General features: G+C 41.9%; 1 protein-coding gene across 1 annotated transcript in view; it reads right to left on the bottom strand.

Annotated features, from left to right (window-relative positions):
* Nucleotides 1–928: 928 nt before the first annotated feature.
* LOC109623336 (uncharacterized) overlaps nucleotides 929–15,241 on the bottom strand; it is a 40,168-nt gene continuing 25,855 nt past the window's right edge. The window contains exons 2-8 of the mRNA XM_062842837.1: nucleotides 5,423–5,636; nucleotides 5,206–5,354; nucleotides 5,012–5,065; nucleotides 3,440–4,936; nucleotides 3,225–3,386; nucleotides 3,002–3,169; nucleotides 929–1,885 (exon numbers count right to left, since the gene is read on the bottom strand). Of these exons, the coding sequence (XP_062698821.1) occupies nucleotides 1,206–1,885; nucleotides 3,002–3,169; nucleotides 3,225–3,386; nucleotides 3,440–4,936; nucleotides 5,012–5,065; nucleotides 5,206–5,354; nucleotides 5,423–5,526 (2,814 nt within the window). The 5' untranslated portion in view covers nucleotides 5,527–5,636 and the 3' untranslated portion in view covers nucleotides 929–1,205. The remainder of the gene's footprint in view (nucleotides 1,886–3,001; nucleotides 3,170–3,224; nucleotides 3,387–3,439; nucleotides 4,937–5,011; nucleotides 5,066–5,205; nucleotides 5,355–5,422; nucleotides 5,637–15,241) is intronic.

The raw sequence follows: 15,241 nt of genomic DNA, 5'->3' as shown, positions 1-15,241 counted from the left end.
GAGTACCAGAACATCCAAGATGGTGTCTCAATGTTCAAGATGGCGGTTAGTTTAGTTGGAGTAGATACCCGGAGTCATAAAATGATGACCGGAAAATCTAAAATGACGTTTCAAAATGTTGCGGCTTCATGACACTTGTTTGGTTTGAGTTTTGGATCATTGTCTTATATTTTCTGAATATTGGATGTTATGCTAATATAAAATGTATCCATATTGAGTAGATTTAGCAAGCAGTTTTCATTTTGTAATTATGTCAATGTCATCAACATGTCGCTCGAGTTTTGTTGAAAGGATATTTTAAAGCACGAGAAAGGCACCATCACCGCTAGGTGGATTAATTAGGGTTTTTATATTAGGTATGTCAAATTTAATAATAATTTAGTATTGTGAGTAAAAGAAAATCGAGATGAAAACTTTTCTGTTTAATTCCAACTAAGAGTTTGCATTCTATGGCGTATACCTATGTATTGCGACCTCAAATGTAAGATCGTGCATGCATGATTGCCCCCTAAAAACTAGTTTTAAGAGCACATTCGACTTTCACGAATAATTTTTGCTCAACTCCTACGAAGAAATTCTATCAAAAATATATTTTTTTAAGTTTTTTTTGTGAATTGTAACTTAAGCTAATTCTTCACACAATTTTTTTAAGGTTTTAAGGATTAAAAAAGTGATATGTTTCCTTTGATTCTGTTGGCATACGTTGTTCTGAGAACTTGTAGCACACAAGTATATTTATTTTTTTTTCATGCACCTCTCAATAGATTTGGCTAATATTTTATTCAGTATTTATTTTTTTTTGCATTCCAATCAAAATATGGCGAGAACTTGAGAACCAGAGAATATTTTCAAAAGTTGGACAGGCCTTGTACATGCTAATGTGTATACCAAAGGGCAGTGATATTACAATCATTCAAACACCAGCATCTTTTATTCTGAGATTTATTGACACACTAGTTATCATTCGCCGATTGCTTTTTCATCCTTCATCAGTTTCCTAGCACATACCTAATCTTAAAATCGAATGAGTATTTTCGTCTCACGTCCTACCATAAATGGTATTCTAGATCTCTACGCTCTGGAGGACGTCATGTTGGACCTGGACGTCCCAACCAGTCTGGTTCGCTCACGAGCTTCTCACTATCGTTGCCTTATCTTGCCTAATCCTAGCTTCCCCGACGATCACACACTGTGCCCACCCATTCTTACGCGGATTCAATTTGAGATTCTGGTTTGATCACGAACTGCTCTACCTGCGATGATGGTGGCGGTGGAGGAGGAGGTCGTCGACTCCGTAGCCGACGGTTGCGGTTCTGACGAAGTCTCGGCTGTGATCCCGGCTGCTGTGGTAGCTGTGAAGGGGCTAGCTGAAGCTGTTGAAGCTGTTGCTTTTGCTCTTCCGGCGATAGCTGTTCGAGGTTCCAGCTTCCATCGGAGCCTTGGACTAACCGCTGCAGCGGTAGATCTTCAAGAGCCCGACCCAGGCCGTTCGGAGGTGGAGGAGCTGGCCAGTTAATGTGAGTGGGAAGGCCACTCTTCTGAGCATCACAGCTCGGCACGTAGATGACCGGGATAAAGCCCAGGTAGCCGGTTGGAGGTCGGTTCTGGTCCTGTGGGCAGTTGCATGGGGCGTGAGATGGAGGATAAGGATAAGGAACAAAGAAGAAAGGATACTGAGAAACAGCAATCTGGTAGGGAGGGTATTGGTTGTTGTTGTTATTGTTATTGTTGTTGCCCCCACTGGAGGGTGGATAACCGCCTTGTCCTGGGCGATTTGGAGGTTGAACACCGCTGGCAGTCGCTGGATAATCTGGTTGAGCCGTTGTGAACCCAGATGGAGGTGGAGCCGGAGATGTTGGTCCGTAAGGATAATCCGTTGAAGGTCCTACAAAAATATGGAATTAAGGTTACAATGCATCAGGGCAACATACCAGATGTTGTGTCGTGATTAACCTTGAGGGGGTCTACCGAGATCTACACTACCACCACCGCCGACTGTTACGCTACCTTGTTGGGGACCTATGAGAGGCGCACTTATACTGGCATTCGTGGTAAGCATCCCACTCACTTCGACGCCGACGTGCTCCGGACTAATTGCTCCCCCAAACGAACCTCCGGAAGTGCTACTTACGTTAAAGGAACCCACCGCGAGGGTTTCGGTGTGGTTAATCGTACCTCCTACAGTGATCTGACCTCCTTGGAGTGAACCTCCGAGGTTGTTAGCACCCGAAACGGATACGTGCGTACTGTTCAAGCTATTCGAACCTGTATGAGTTCCTTGTACTCCCTGGCCTGTCAGAGAACCGCTGTTACTCGACGTGTGATTGTAGGAAACTCCTAGCACGCTCCCTGTAGAGTTGTGGCTTGTCGTGGCGTGGACGCCACCAGTTCCGATAGATCCACCTAAGCTAGTAGCTCCCGTGTGAGAGGTCGAATTATGGGACGTCATAAGGCTACCACTAATTCCAGCCTGCGAAATGCCAGCGCCTACAGTCAAACCCACTGAAAAGCATTTTAAGAAACGGAACGAAACAAAAGCATAGCACAGCAAAAGCGCAGAATCGAAAGCAAAACATTAGTCAAGCAAGTTGGAAATAAATGGAAGTTCGGCAGGTAATTACCGTGTGGTCCACCAATACTAATCGTTGCGCCAAGGCCCCCACCGCCCAATATCTGTGGCCGAATGCCAATGTTTACTGCGTGTGCGTGTTCGTTGATCGTGATGCGTGTGATCGTGGTGTATTTGGGGGTGCAGTGGTGGTGCATTTGTGGTGAATTTGTAAGTGTATGTGTGGTTGATGTGAAGTTGTTCGTGTGCGATTATATTAGTTTTTATGGAACGAAAATACAGTATTGGTTATCTCTTGAATGTGAACAGTGAGTATGGGTAAATTAAATCGTAATCCTCAAGGTATGTTGTACGATTAGCATTACTTACGAGTTAGACGAATCAGATTGTTAAAACACTCAGCGTAGATTTCTCAAGAACGCATGACCTTACCTCCAATGGGGCTTGATGTGGTTGTTTGCTGTTGCCCCTGTCCCTGTCCTTGCCATTGACCCTGCCCTGGTTGTTGACCCTGACCTTGTCCTTGCCATTGACCCTGTCCTTGCTGTTGGCCCAGACCTTGTCCTTGCCATTGGCCTTGTCCCTGCTGTTGTCCTTGACCTACAAATAGAAAAGCTAATGAATCTAGTTGCGTTTAGGTGTTTTAGGAACTCACCTTGATTCTGCCCTTGCCCTTGTCCCTGTCCTTGGCCTTGTCCTTGTCCTTGTTGTTGCCCTTGGCCTTGTCCTTGCTGTTGGCCTTGACCTTGTCCTTGCTGTGAACCTTGACCTTGTCCTTGTTGTTGACCTTGCCCTTGTCCTTGTCCTTGCCCTTGACCTTAAATGAGATTCAATGATAACTCATTATCAATAAATGATAATCCAACTGACCTTGTTGCCCAGGTTTCTGATGGCTCCATGACACTTGAATGTTATGTGTTGAGTTACCGAACGGGCCTTGATGGGAGCCCTGATGTTGTCCTTGGTGTTCATGACTGCCACCTTGATGACTTCCTTGATGGCTACCCTGATGCTGGCCTGAGCTGATTGGACCTTGATGCTGTCCCTGATGCTGCCCTTGATGTTGCCCTTGGTTTATACCTTGGTGGCTACCCTGATGCTGGTTTTGGTGTTCACTAGAGCTGATGGGGCCTTGATGGGACCCTTGATGTTGGCCTTGATGTGATCCCTGACTGACGCCTTGGTGACTTCCCTGGTGCTGACCCTGGTGGGCACCAGAGCTGATTGGCCCTTGATGAGATCCCTGATGTTGCCCTCCGTGCTGACCAGAAGACCCTTGATGACTACCCTGATGCTGGTTTTGATGTTCACTCGAGCTTACGGGTCCTTGGTGAGATCCTTGATGCTGGCCCCCGTGAGAACCTTGACTAACACCCTGATGGCTTCCCTGATGTTGGCCCTGATGCTGACCAGAACTTATCGGCCCCTGATGTGAACCCTGATGTTGTCCTTGATGATGATGTCCAGGACCGGTTTGTGGTGCTTGTCCCTGGCTTTGACCCCCTGGGCCTTGTTGCTGCCAATTTCCACCTTGGTTTTGCCCTTGCCCTTGACCATTACCTTGTCCTTGACTCTGTCCTGGTCGCTGTCCTTGTCCTTGTCCCTGGTTCTGACCTTGCCCTTGTCCCTGGTTCTGACCTTGCCCTTGTCCCTGGTTCTGACCTTGCCCTTGCCACTGCCCTTGTCCTTGTCCCTGTCCTTGTCCCTGTCCCTGTCCCTGCCCTGGTCGCTGCCCCTGCCCTTGCCATTGGCCTTGTCCTTGACCTGGATTTTGTCCCTGTCCTTGACCTTGTCCCTGTCCTTGACCTTGCCCCTGTCCTTGACCTTGTCCCTGTCCTTGACCTTGACCTTGTCCCTGCCCTTGTCCGGGCCGCTGTCCCTGCCCTTGCCCTTGCCCTTGTCCTTGCCATTGACCTTGCCCTTGACCCTGATTTTGTCCTTGTCCTGGTCGTTGGCCTTGCCCTTGACCCTGATTTTGTCCTTGTCCTGGTCGTTGACCCTGTGCTTGACCTTGTCCTTGTCCTTGCCATTGTGCTTGCCCTTGTCCCTGATTCTGACCTTGACCTTGTCCTTGCCACTGACCTTGTCCTTGGTTTTGGCCTTGTCCTTGTCCCTGGCCTTGATTTTGGCCCTGTCCTTGTCCCTGCCACTGTCCTTGTCCTTGCCCCTGGCCTTGATTTTGGCCTTGGCCTTGATTTTGGCCCTGTCCTTGTCCCTGCCATTGTCCTTGTCCCTGGCCTTGATTTTGACCTTGCCCCTGCCCTTGACCCTGTCCCTGCTCTTGCCCTTGTCCCTGCCACTGTCCTTGTCCTTGCCCTTGTCCCTGTCCTGGCCGGCTACCGCCCGACTGGTGAGACCCTCCGCTTCCTAAAACACAATAATCGTTACCATTCGTTTACGACGTTCATGACGTCAAAGACTGAAACAGAAATTCAATTATACCTTGAGGACTACCACCGCCATTATTGGTGCCGCCGTTTGTTGGTCTTGTGGGTGCTGTAAAGTAGTGCAAATAATACAAAGTGGGTGTTTTTTGGTGCTTGGTTCTACAGCTTATGTGCAATTTTGAAGTGCCAATTGAAGCCTGCCTGCCTTCCAGCTACAACGATCTGATCTGTAAGTTTTGCAATACTTACCTTCTGTAGGAGGCGGAGCAGGAATTACCGGTGGTCCATCCGGTCGGACTCCTCCTGGATACATCCCACAGCCACGTGGCAGATATAAGTCCTTCCAATCCACCAGCTGGCCACGATGCCGCAGCTGGGGTTCATCTTCGGTGAGTGCGCTTTAAAAAAATACATGACATTCAAGCGTGTAACAACTAGTTTAACGAAAGTTAAGCATCTAACTCACTTGCTGTAATGCGCTGGCGAATCGGAGAATATCTCCACCGGTCGGTTTGGTTCGACCACTCGGTATCCGTGACTGTCGGCAACGTAGTGCGTCACTCGCAGCATCCCGTTGGGATCGATGTAGCCGTAGCAACCGTATGTGACTCCATCGGGTCCTCGCGTCTCGTGATGGAACTGACCGTTGGGCCCCACCTCGTAGCCAAACTGGTAGGCACCTGTGGGCGAAATAAATGGAATGTGTTGAGTATAAGAAAAAAGCAAAACGTTGAGGTAGGTGTTACGGAAATTATTCTTCTTAACATTCCACCTAAACTTTCTTTCTCCGGTTTTGCTCTCTCTCTCTTTTATCGGCTGTTTCAATTTTTTTTCTCGCATCTCTCTTATCTGTTTCAAAATGTCTACACAGTTGTGAGAACGTAACAGTGCACGTTCTTAAGCACATTATTTAAAGCAAAACAATTGAAAAAGTGCAGTATATATGAATGTTAACATTTATTGAATTGAGCCCATATTCCACAGTACCCAAAAAGGGTGACCTGACTGTAAGCAATAATTGGCGGGGCATCATGTTACTGTGCATCGTTCTCAAAGTCCTCTGCAAAGTGATCCTTAACCAGATACTGGAGAAAATTGACGCAACTCTCCGACGGCAGCAAGCAGGACTCCGTGCCGGACGATCCTGTGTGGACCATATTGTCACGTTCCGTATCATCCTGGAGCAAATCAATGAATTCCAAGAGTCTCTCTACCTGGTGTTCATTAATTACGAAAAAGCTTTCGACCGTTCCAATCACGGAAACGTGTGGAAAGCCTTCAGGCGCAAGGGTGTCCCTGAGAGAATCATCGGCCTCATTGAAGCACAGTACAGGGTATTTTCGTGCAGAGTACTGCACAACGGTGTTTTATCCGATCCCATCCGGGTCGTTGCTGGAGTGAGGCAAGGATGTATACTATCACCGCTAATGTTCCTCATCGTAATCGACAAGATCCTGGTTGGAGTAATTGACCGTGAACCAAATCGGTGGCAGCCCATTACCATGGAGCACCTAAATAACTTCGAATTGGTTGATGACGTTGCTCTCCTAGCTCAACGGCGATCAGATCTTGCTAATCGCTCCTCAGCAGCAGGTATTACCATCAACGTCATCAAGACCAAATCGTTGGATGTAAACACGGTCAACACTTCCAGCTTTACGGTAGCTGGGCAATCAGTGGAGAGTGTTGAAAGCTTCCAATAAATATCTTGGTAGCCGAATGGCGGCCGATAGCGGCATCATGATCGACCAGGGATGCCATATAGGGTATGTGTGCCATCAGTAATCTCATGCTCTTATTTTCATCCTATTCTAAAACAAGCGATTACGGCACCGATTGACTCCGTTCTTTTTGTTTTCATGGGTGCTCACTTCTAACAAAAAATACAAAAATAAGAAACAAAACAAACAGCGCTTCGATCCTTTGTTTTTCGTGGGATGAAAATGGGAGCCACATGCTTAATAAGGGAACCAATACCCTATACAGATTTATCTGTTTACAGATTTTTGAGCACCCGTACAGATTTCGTTTTATATGAAATACAGATTTTTGAGCTAGAGCAGCCATTTTATTTTCATATAGGATACAATTTTTTCTCCCAAATTTTGTATGGGATACAGATTTATCAAAAAATCATCTAGCACCCCTGTGATCGACATAGATGCACGGATCAAGACGGCGAGGGCTGCTTTTGCGAGTTTAAGAAGTGTATGGAAAAACAATCAGATTAGTTGACGCACGAATTTTGAGCTCCAACGTGAAACAAGTGCTGCTATACGCCCGTGAAACCTGGTGTGTATCAGCAGAGAACACTCAACGGCTGCAGGTCTTCATCAATAGATGCTTGCGGTATATAATTCGTGTATGGTGGCCTCACATTTGGATCTCCAATGTGGAGCTCCATCGAAACTCTTTCACAGTTTTGCACACCGTCCATCGTTGCTTCAATCAGTCTAAGGGGCTGTTCATAGTAGACCAAAATTTGACAATCTCAGACACACCCCCCTCCCCCTCGTAAACTTTTGTCCATACAAAAATTTTGAAATTTGTATGGAGCGTAGGCTTTGACCAGAACCCCCCACCCCTCCCCCCAAAAAGTCTACGTGGTTTATGAACGGCCCCTAATCAGCTTCCCATTGGTCCTACATTCACTCCCGATCAAAAGTTTGGGGTCACCCCCTCAAAAACATGTCATTATTATTATTAGCTTTATTAGGGAGATTTTCAGCCCGAGGCAGGTTCATCCCCAAATGAATATAACATGTCATTTTTTTAGGCTGGTATCTCCACCAATTTACGTCCGATTTCGAAATCCTAGGTCTCATTTAAAAGATGATAAGTCAAAGTAACTTTAAATATGATTTAAATGAAACTGTTTCAAAAATATTTGTATGTAAACTTAAGCTAAAGTTGCCAAATTTTCTAAAAAATGAATATAAACTTACGGCAGTGTAGCTGGATATTGGGTTGGCCAATTTTTAAGATGAGAGCGGTTATATAACCAGATTTCTATTAAGGTACCCCGGGGCAAGTGGGACCTAAAAAAAGGCTAGTTTGGTTTTGTCATGACAAAAAAATCTAAACATAATTAATTTTATAATTCCAATGGTTCTAAAAGACATTGTTGGTATATTTCTCCTTAATAACGGGCATTAAAACTGTTTCAAAATCTTTACATTCTTTATATTATGCATATAATGAAAAGTGGAGCTGATCTTTATTTACTCCGTATCACGGGGCAAGTGGGACTCATTCGGAACTTTTGTACAAATGGCTTAATATAGGTGTTGTATATATTTAAGGTAGCATAAATAATAAATAGCTTATGCGAATAACTATGTTTAGCGATTTATGTTGGAAGTGTTTTGTGGTATCGTGCATAAATTACGTAACATACATAATAACGAATCACTGAGAAAAAAGTTTTTTTAACCATAGCATCTTGTGCAAAACAAATTGGTTTTTAATACAAAAAGCGCCATAAAGTTAAATGCTGGAAGATTGCCAAACTTGCTTTTCATATTACGTAGTTGATGAATCTCGCCAAAAGATTTTTCAAGATTTACAAATCTTATGTTTTCCCTTACATAATTTTCCGATCATAAATTAAAGATTTTTAAATCGTGAACTTTGAATAAGTCATTTTCAAAATTTTTCATACTTCATGTGTAACGTTTTCCCCCGGTGATAAAATAAATAAAATAAAAAAAAAATTAGGCTAAAAAATTCAAAACAGAATCCTCGTTACAAAAATTTCAGCTTTAGCGCCATTCCTGAAAAGGAATGCTGAAATTTCATTTAAGGGTTGCCCAGCTCTCAGTCGGGAAGTCGTAGGTCCGACGCAATCGCAATAGAGGAATTCAAAAAAAAAACAACATAAAAGAATCAAAAACACAAAGAAATCTTTATCACTATTAGTGTTCTCACAATCACTACATATAGTTTTCTAGGCTTATGCATTTTGATTAACATTTGCACAAATTTATTAATTTGAAAAACCTAGTCCTAACTCGCGCATTTTTCTTCGTGCATTTTTCACAGTGCACTCTTCTTGCTTGCGTATCTGCATCGGTGGCGTACAAAAAAACCGACCGCCCGTAAGCGCTGTTAGAAAGCACACATTACTGCATTGTTTCACTGATTTGCAGGCACAGGCTACTTACGTCGGTCTGCGGATCCGTGATAGCCACAAAGTTCCCTTCGGTGGACCAACATTGCTCTATACCGGCGATAGGGAAAACATTCTGATAACTCTCTTCTGATTTCTCATGCAATGAGAATTGCAGAGATCAGGCATTCACAGGCACCAGTTGGTCGTTGCTGATCGGATGGACGCCTACCAGCGTATGCACAGCTGCTCTCGATCGGCTAGGTCGTTCGGCGAAACTGCTCACGCTCCACGATCGGCAGGCAGGCTGGATTCGGTCGTCACTGGCCCGAAGGGTGCACAAATACTTCCCCTAATGCGCGTTGGTAGCCTCTATTTATACTATAGCGCGGAGGCTCCCTACTGATTCTACTGCGTAGAAATCTGTGATTGGTGAGAAAACTTAATTTATGATATCATCGACAGCCAATCTGATGGTGGTATCAAGAATCTTATACCAATCAGAGGACGATGGTTTTTTTTATTATTATTTTTATTATTTTAACAGAAAAATCATTACACATGGTCGGTTCCTTAACAGTCATTAAGCAACGAAAAACGTAAAAAAAAAAATAAAAATATAATTTGCTTAGTTGAAAATATGAAAAATAGATGGTTTCGAAGGAAGATGGCATCATCCACCCTTGCTTACAACCTTGAATATTGCGCCTCTTCCACAATTCATCGAGACACCTGATACCATTTCATACGACTTCGGTAGAGCTAACTACGAGGGCATGAACGACTTCCTACATAACGTAGGCTGGACCGATGCTCTTCGCGACAAGGATGCAAATGACGCCGCATCTACTATTTCAAACATCCTGCTTTACGCCATTGATCAATTCGTACCAGTAAAACTTTACCGACAGCCTGTGAAACCTCCTTGGTCGAGCTCTCACCTTCGTCATTTGAAGAGAGCAAAAAGGCAAATATACTATATTAACAATATAGGTCACTCTTACGATTTTTTGGCGACACCTTTTTAGTGAATGTGGCGCCACCAAGCGTCAGAAGAGGTACTACTACACACTAAATGCATGCGCTATCCGAATGACGTTTATTCTGTCGAACTGTCATTGCATGATGGGGATGCCCATTTCTTCTGAAATAATCGATTAACATTAATCGATTTTTTTCAACTATACTCAAATTAGAACAAATTTAATTCTCTTTTCTTGAACAATTTTTGGCGTATATTATCGTTGCAGCACCAAATCGAAGTCGCGACTCGCGACATGCGAAATAACTTTAACCCTTTTTAAGGCAGTGGGAACTATATTGCCACCTTATACACATATTTTTTTCTGTTCGTTTAGAAAATTTTAACAACTTCTGTTTTAACTGATGGACACATTAGGCCTTTGTGAACACTCATGATTTTTTTGAGCCATAACAAATATGAATGGGCTTTTTTAGAACAAAATGTCTGTCCAAAAACTTCCATTTTTGGGTGCATAAAGGTTTTTAAGCTCGAACTTCTGTTGTAGTCAGCAAATTGAAAGTCAAATGATGGGGAATAAAAGGCCCATGTTCCTTATACTTGTGGACAACATTTCAACTTGATTGCTTCATTACTTTTAGGAACTCAGCCATTTGAAAAAATGTACTATTATAAATGGGCATGTACTCAAATTGCCATATCGTCCAAAATGATTGACCAATCGACTTCAAACCCACACAAACTCATGAATATTGGGGCAATAACTTATCAAAAAATCAGCATGATTGATAAACGCATCACAAAATAACAACATTTTAAACTTTGTTGACAAAAAGTTGAAACTTAGACAATTTTTTTTCATACGAAATCGACCATCGAATTTTTTGAAAATAAAATCGTATTTGTTCATTACACCACATGTGCTTTATATTCCAATGTAGAACGAGTTGATTCCGTGCCTGGTTTTCTCGGCCTTATAAAGGGTTAAACTGATAAACGTACATAACAGACTAAAACACAGAAGACCCTAAACGAGCTTTCCGTTAGCGAGTTATGAATGGTATTTTCTCCGGAAATTACACAAGAATTTTCTTGTGGGATCCCTTTAAGAATTGCACCCTGGATTGTTTTTCTCCAAGATTCCTACAGAAGCTCTTGGGGGATTCCTCCTGGAAATAATTCTGGAATTATTTTAGGAACTCCTTTCGGGATTGCTTAGGGAGAGCGTTCCAGCGTTCCTCATCCATCCTCCAACATTTTTTTTTATCAAATTTCTCCAGCAGTTTTGAAAAAAATCCTCCAGATATTCGTTCTGTTTTTTTTCCAAAAGTTCCTTCTGGGGTTACATATCTCCATGAATAAAACGCAATCAGTGAAGTACTAGATTTGTAGTAATAAGCTGAATTTTTGTATAATGAGAAAGTAAATTCTCCGTAACTGCAATAAAATGGTAACTGCAATAATGGTAATAAAAAAGCAAGGGTTTTATGACTGCTACACACTTAGAAAAAATCATGTAAATTTCCATCACTCTGGATGCACATATTCAAGCAAGACATATGACGTAAATTTTAACGCCCAAGTGACGTAATTTTCGGTCACATTTAACTGAATATTTAGTCATATGAAACGTAATGATGCACGATTCACAAATTGTTTACGTCACATTGAACTCAATTTTAAAAGAATGACGTATTATTAAGTCAGAAGACCTATAAACTTACGTCATTAAATTGTATACGTTCCGTGCAATAAATTTACGTCACAAGTAATTTTGATTTTTTCGAAGTGTGTAGACTGATTTGATGTTGTTTGAGCAAAACTTTGGGTAACTGTGTTGTTGTATTCTCTGCAACTTCAACAACATAGAGAAAACTTCTGAAGAAATCCTGGAAAGATCCCTCGAAAAATATTAATTAAATTGTTCATATAAAATCGCGTTGGAGATTTACAGAGTCACTTCATCCCAGAAGACCTTGTGGAAATCCTTAAAGGACGGAGTGAATTCCAGAAGGAACTTTTGAAGGAATACTAGTATAAATCCCGGGTGAAATTCCCAGAAGGAGGAATTTTTTAAGGAACTCTTGGATGATTCACTGAAACAACTTTTGAGGAATTCAAGAAGGAACTCCGGGAGGTATTCGTAAAAAAAACTCCTGAGGGAATCGTTGAAGGAGCTTCTGCAGGAATCAAAGAAAGACTCCAAGAAACTCCTATAAGGAAATCCTATAAGGAACTTCTTAACGAATCCAAGAAGAGAATTCTTGAGGATTCCTAGAATTAATTCTTGAAGGAACATCAGAAGAAATTGCTGGAGTAATTTCAGTAGGAACTCCTGAAGGTCCCTCAAAGAACCTCTGGAGAAACTTCAGAAAAAAAAACTTTAAATCAATCTCTGAAGGCACTCTCAATCTCTGAAGGCATTTCAAAAACAACTCCTGAATGAATCTCTGAAAAAAAAACTCTAGGAGGAAACCAAGGGGAATGACATATCCTTTTTCTAATTGGAAAATCCGCATTTGTCCGTTCCTAACCGTCGCTAACCGCTGCTAACTGAGCCGCAGGCGCAAGGAAACCGATTAGTCCGGAATAAAACTATCAGTATTCGAATAAACTCACAGTTCACTTCGAAAGAACAACGAGATTAATCGAAATTAAATATTTTCATTCTCAGGTCCGGTTCCGGAGCTTATTTTTTGTAAGCACGGAATGGATGCAATGTCTTGCACTCTGCCACAAGAAATTTGACGTGCACTTCTCTCGCTTAGTATCATACCGACGTATCTACAATGATCGTTTTCTTTTCATCGACCTTCCCTTTGGTTAATAAATTGACCAGCAAATCATTTTCGGCTGTTTTTGTTGTTTTAGATGCTAGTTCTAGTAGTCCTTTACTGAAACACGCCCAGAGATCATCCAAATATTGGTCGTATTTCCCAGAATAATCCGAAGGGAAAATCGATGCAGAGAAATCGATCATTGTAGATACACCTGTATGATACTAAACGCGAGACTTGGTTGGTGATCTTCCGGATTTTTTTGTAAGCTATCCAATCCGATGTATGTATGTCAGCGTGGACATTAAGAAAGATGACATTAAAAGCCATTGTCAAAGGAAAATAACAACCACCAGGGCAAAATATAAGTTAATTTTGTTGGAGTAAAGTAGTAACAGCCCCCTTGTACTAGAATTATAATAACGATGAATGATGATGACTGATGAGATCTGTCTGAGTGTGTATGTGTACGAGTATCGACGAAGCATATTGCTGAATAATTGTGTTGATTGTTTTGTTTTTATCATTAGTCCGTACTATCCCGTTGGCAAATAAACAAATATAAAAACGCACTCTGAGAGTTAATCAATTTCTTCTTGGTTACGCGAATCCCGGGACGGTAGTGATGTGATAGATCGGTTGGAATTACATATAACCGTGTCCACTGCGAGGCCAAGTTCAACAAATTTTGAGGGTGAAAATTTTAAATTTCGAAGTTAAATGATTTCGGTGACTTTACAATGAGGGAGCATTCAAATTCTTCTACAGATATCGAGTATTTTACAGCTAAGTAGACTATTTATATTCGTAGATGTCATCCAATGAAATATTATTTTGTTTGTGTACCTATATTGTAAATCGATTATTTATTAATCGATTATTTGGGAACAAAAAACTTCGACACCCCTAACATCTTTTTTCGAGAAATGTCGCCTTGCACGGTAAACTAAAATTGATCAAAATTCAATTATTGACTTTTTCTGACAACAGGTGTTGCTGTAATCATTCGTAAACGGCGTCTCCATGTCGTTGTATGTGAAAACACGAAGTGACCTATATTGTTAATATAGTATATTTGAAAAAGGGCAGCGCTTAGGAGGCATAGCAGGTACCACACAGACGCAACAAGGGTCGCTTATTCGACCATCAACGAGCAGTATTCAAGACTTAACAAGCAGCTGTATCTTTCCCACCTTGTTCAAATTCAAAGTCGCCTTAGATCTGATCCCAAGAGTTTCTGGCATTACGTTAATGACCAGCGCAAGCAAAACGGTTTACCAACGTCCATGACGAATGGTGAACTTGAGGCCAATTCAACAACAGAAATCGCTGAAATGTTTCGGTCACAATTCAGCAGTGTTTTTACCGACGAAGCTTTAGATGATTCGGACATTGCTTCTGCTACTCAACATGTACCTCTCGTTTCCTACACTGGACTGGGACTTATTGTAAGCCCTGATATGGTTGTTTCAGGGCTTAAGGATTTGAAATCTTCAAGTGGATATGGTCCCGACTGCATACCGTCACTGGTACTCAAACAGTATGCGAATTCATTGGCCATACCGCTTTCAAGCGTATTCAATCTTTCCTTGACTACCGGCGTATTTCCCTGTTGCTGGAAGGATTCTTTTGTGTTTCCGGTTCATAAAAAAGGATGCAGACGAACAGTTTCTAACTACCGAGGAATCGCTGCCCTGAGTGCTACCTCCAAGCTGTTTGAAAGCATTCCCAGCCAACAAATTGATTCACATAACTCTGTTGCAACTGTGCTGAGTGAACTCTTATCCGTCCAAAACACATTGTATAAGATGCACCAAATATGCTCTATTCGTACAAATTTGGAGGCCATATACGTACATTTTGAGAAAACCACATTTAGTTATACAACTTCAGACGAATTCATTTGGCATGTTATATAACTTGTTTTTATAACTTTGCATGGCAATATATATGATTTTATTTTCACATGTTGAAATATAAAAAAAGAAGATAACAAGCTTAGATTTTCCGACCTGCTGCTCATTAATCAGATACCCTACCACTGCGCCAATAACTGACTGTTGTAGAACGTGAAATATAAGCAAATTTGAATATTTCAAAGACGATCTGTATGGCCACAAGTACCAGTAGGTATTGGGTGATAAAATTGTGCACTCAACCCCATTACACTGTCGCAACTCAGTTATGTGCACATTTAATCGTTCAGAAAGAATTGTTTAAAAAGCCCACATTTAATCTATCCTTTAACATTTTGGAGGCCATAAACGTACAAATTGACAGTACCATTTTGACTAATATAATTCAAGATGATTTCATCTGGCGAATTACATAATTTCACATATAACTTAGTTTGACCCTTTATATGATTTCTTTTTCACAAACAATAAAATAACAACAAGTCGTGTCAGTCTCTTGATC

This window comes from Aedes albopictus, chromosome 3 (assembly GCF_035046485.1).
Source record: "Aedes albopictus strain Foshan chromosome 3, AalbF5, whole genome shotgun sequence".
NCBI lineage: Eukaryota > Metazoa > Arthropoda > Insecta > Diptera > Culicidae > Aedes > Aedes albopictus.
The sequence above is the reverse complement of the archived record's forward strand: the minus strand, read 5'-3'. Positions and strand labels throughout refer to the sequence as shown.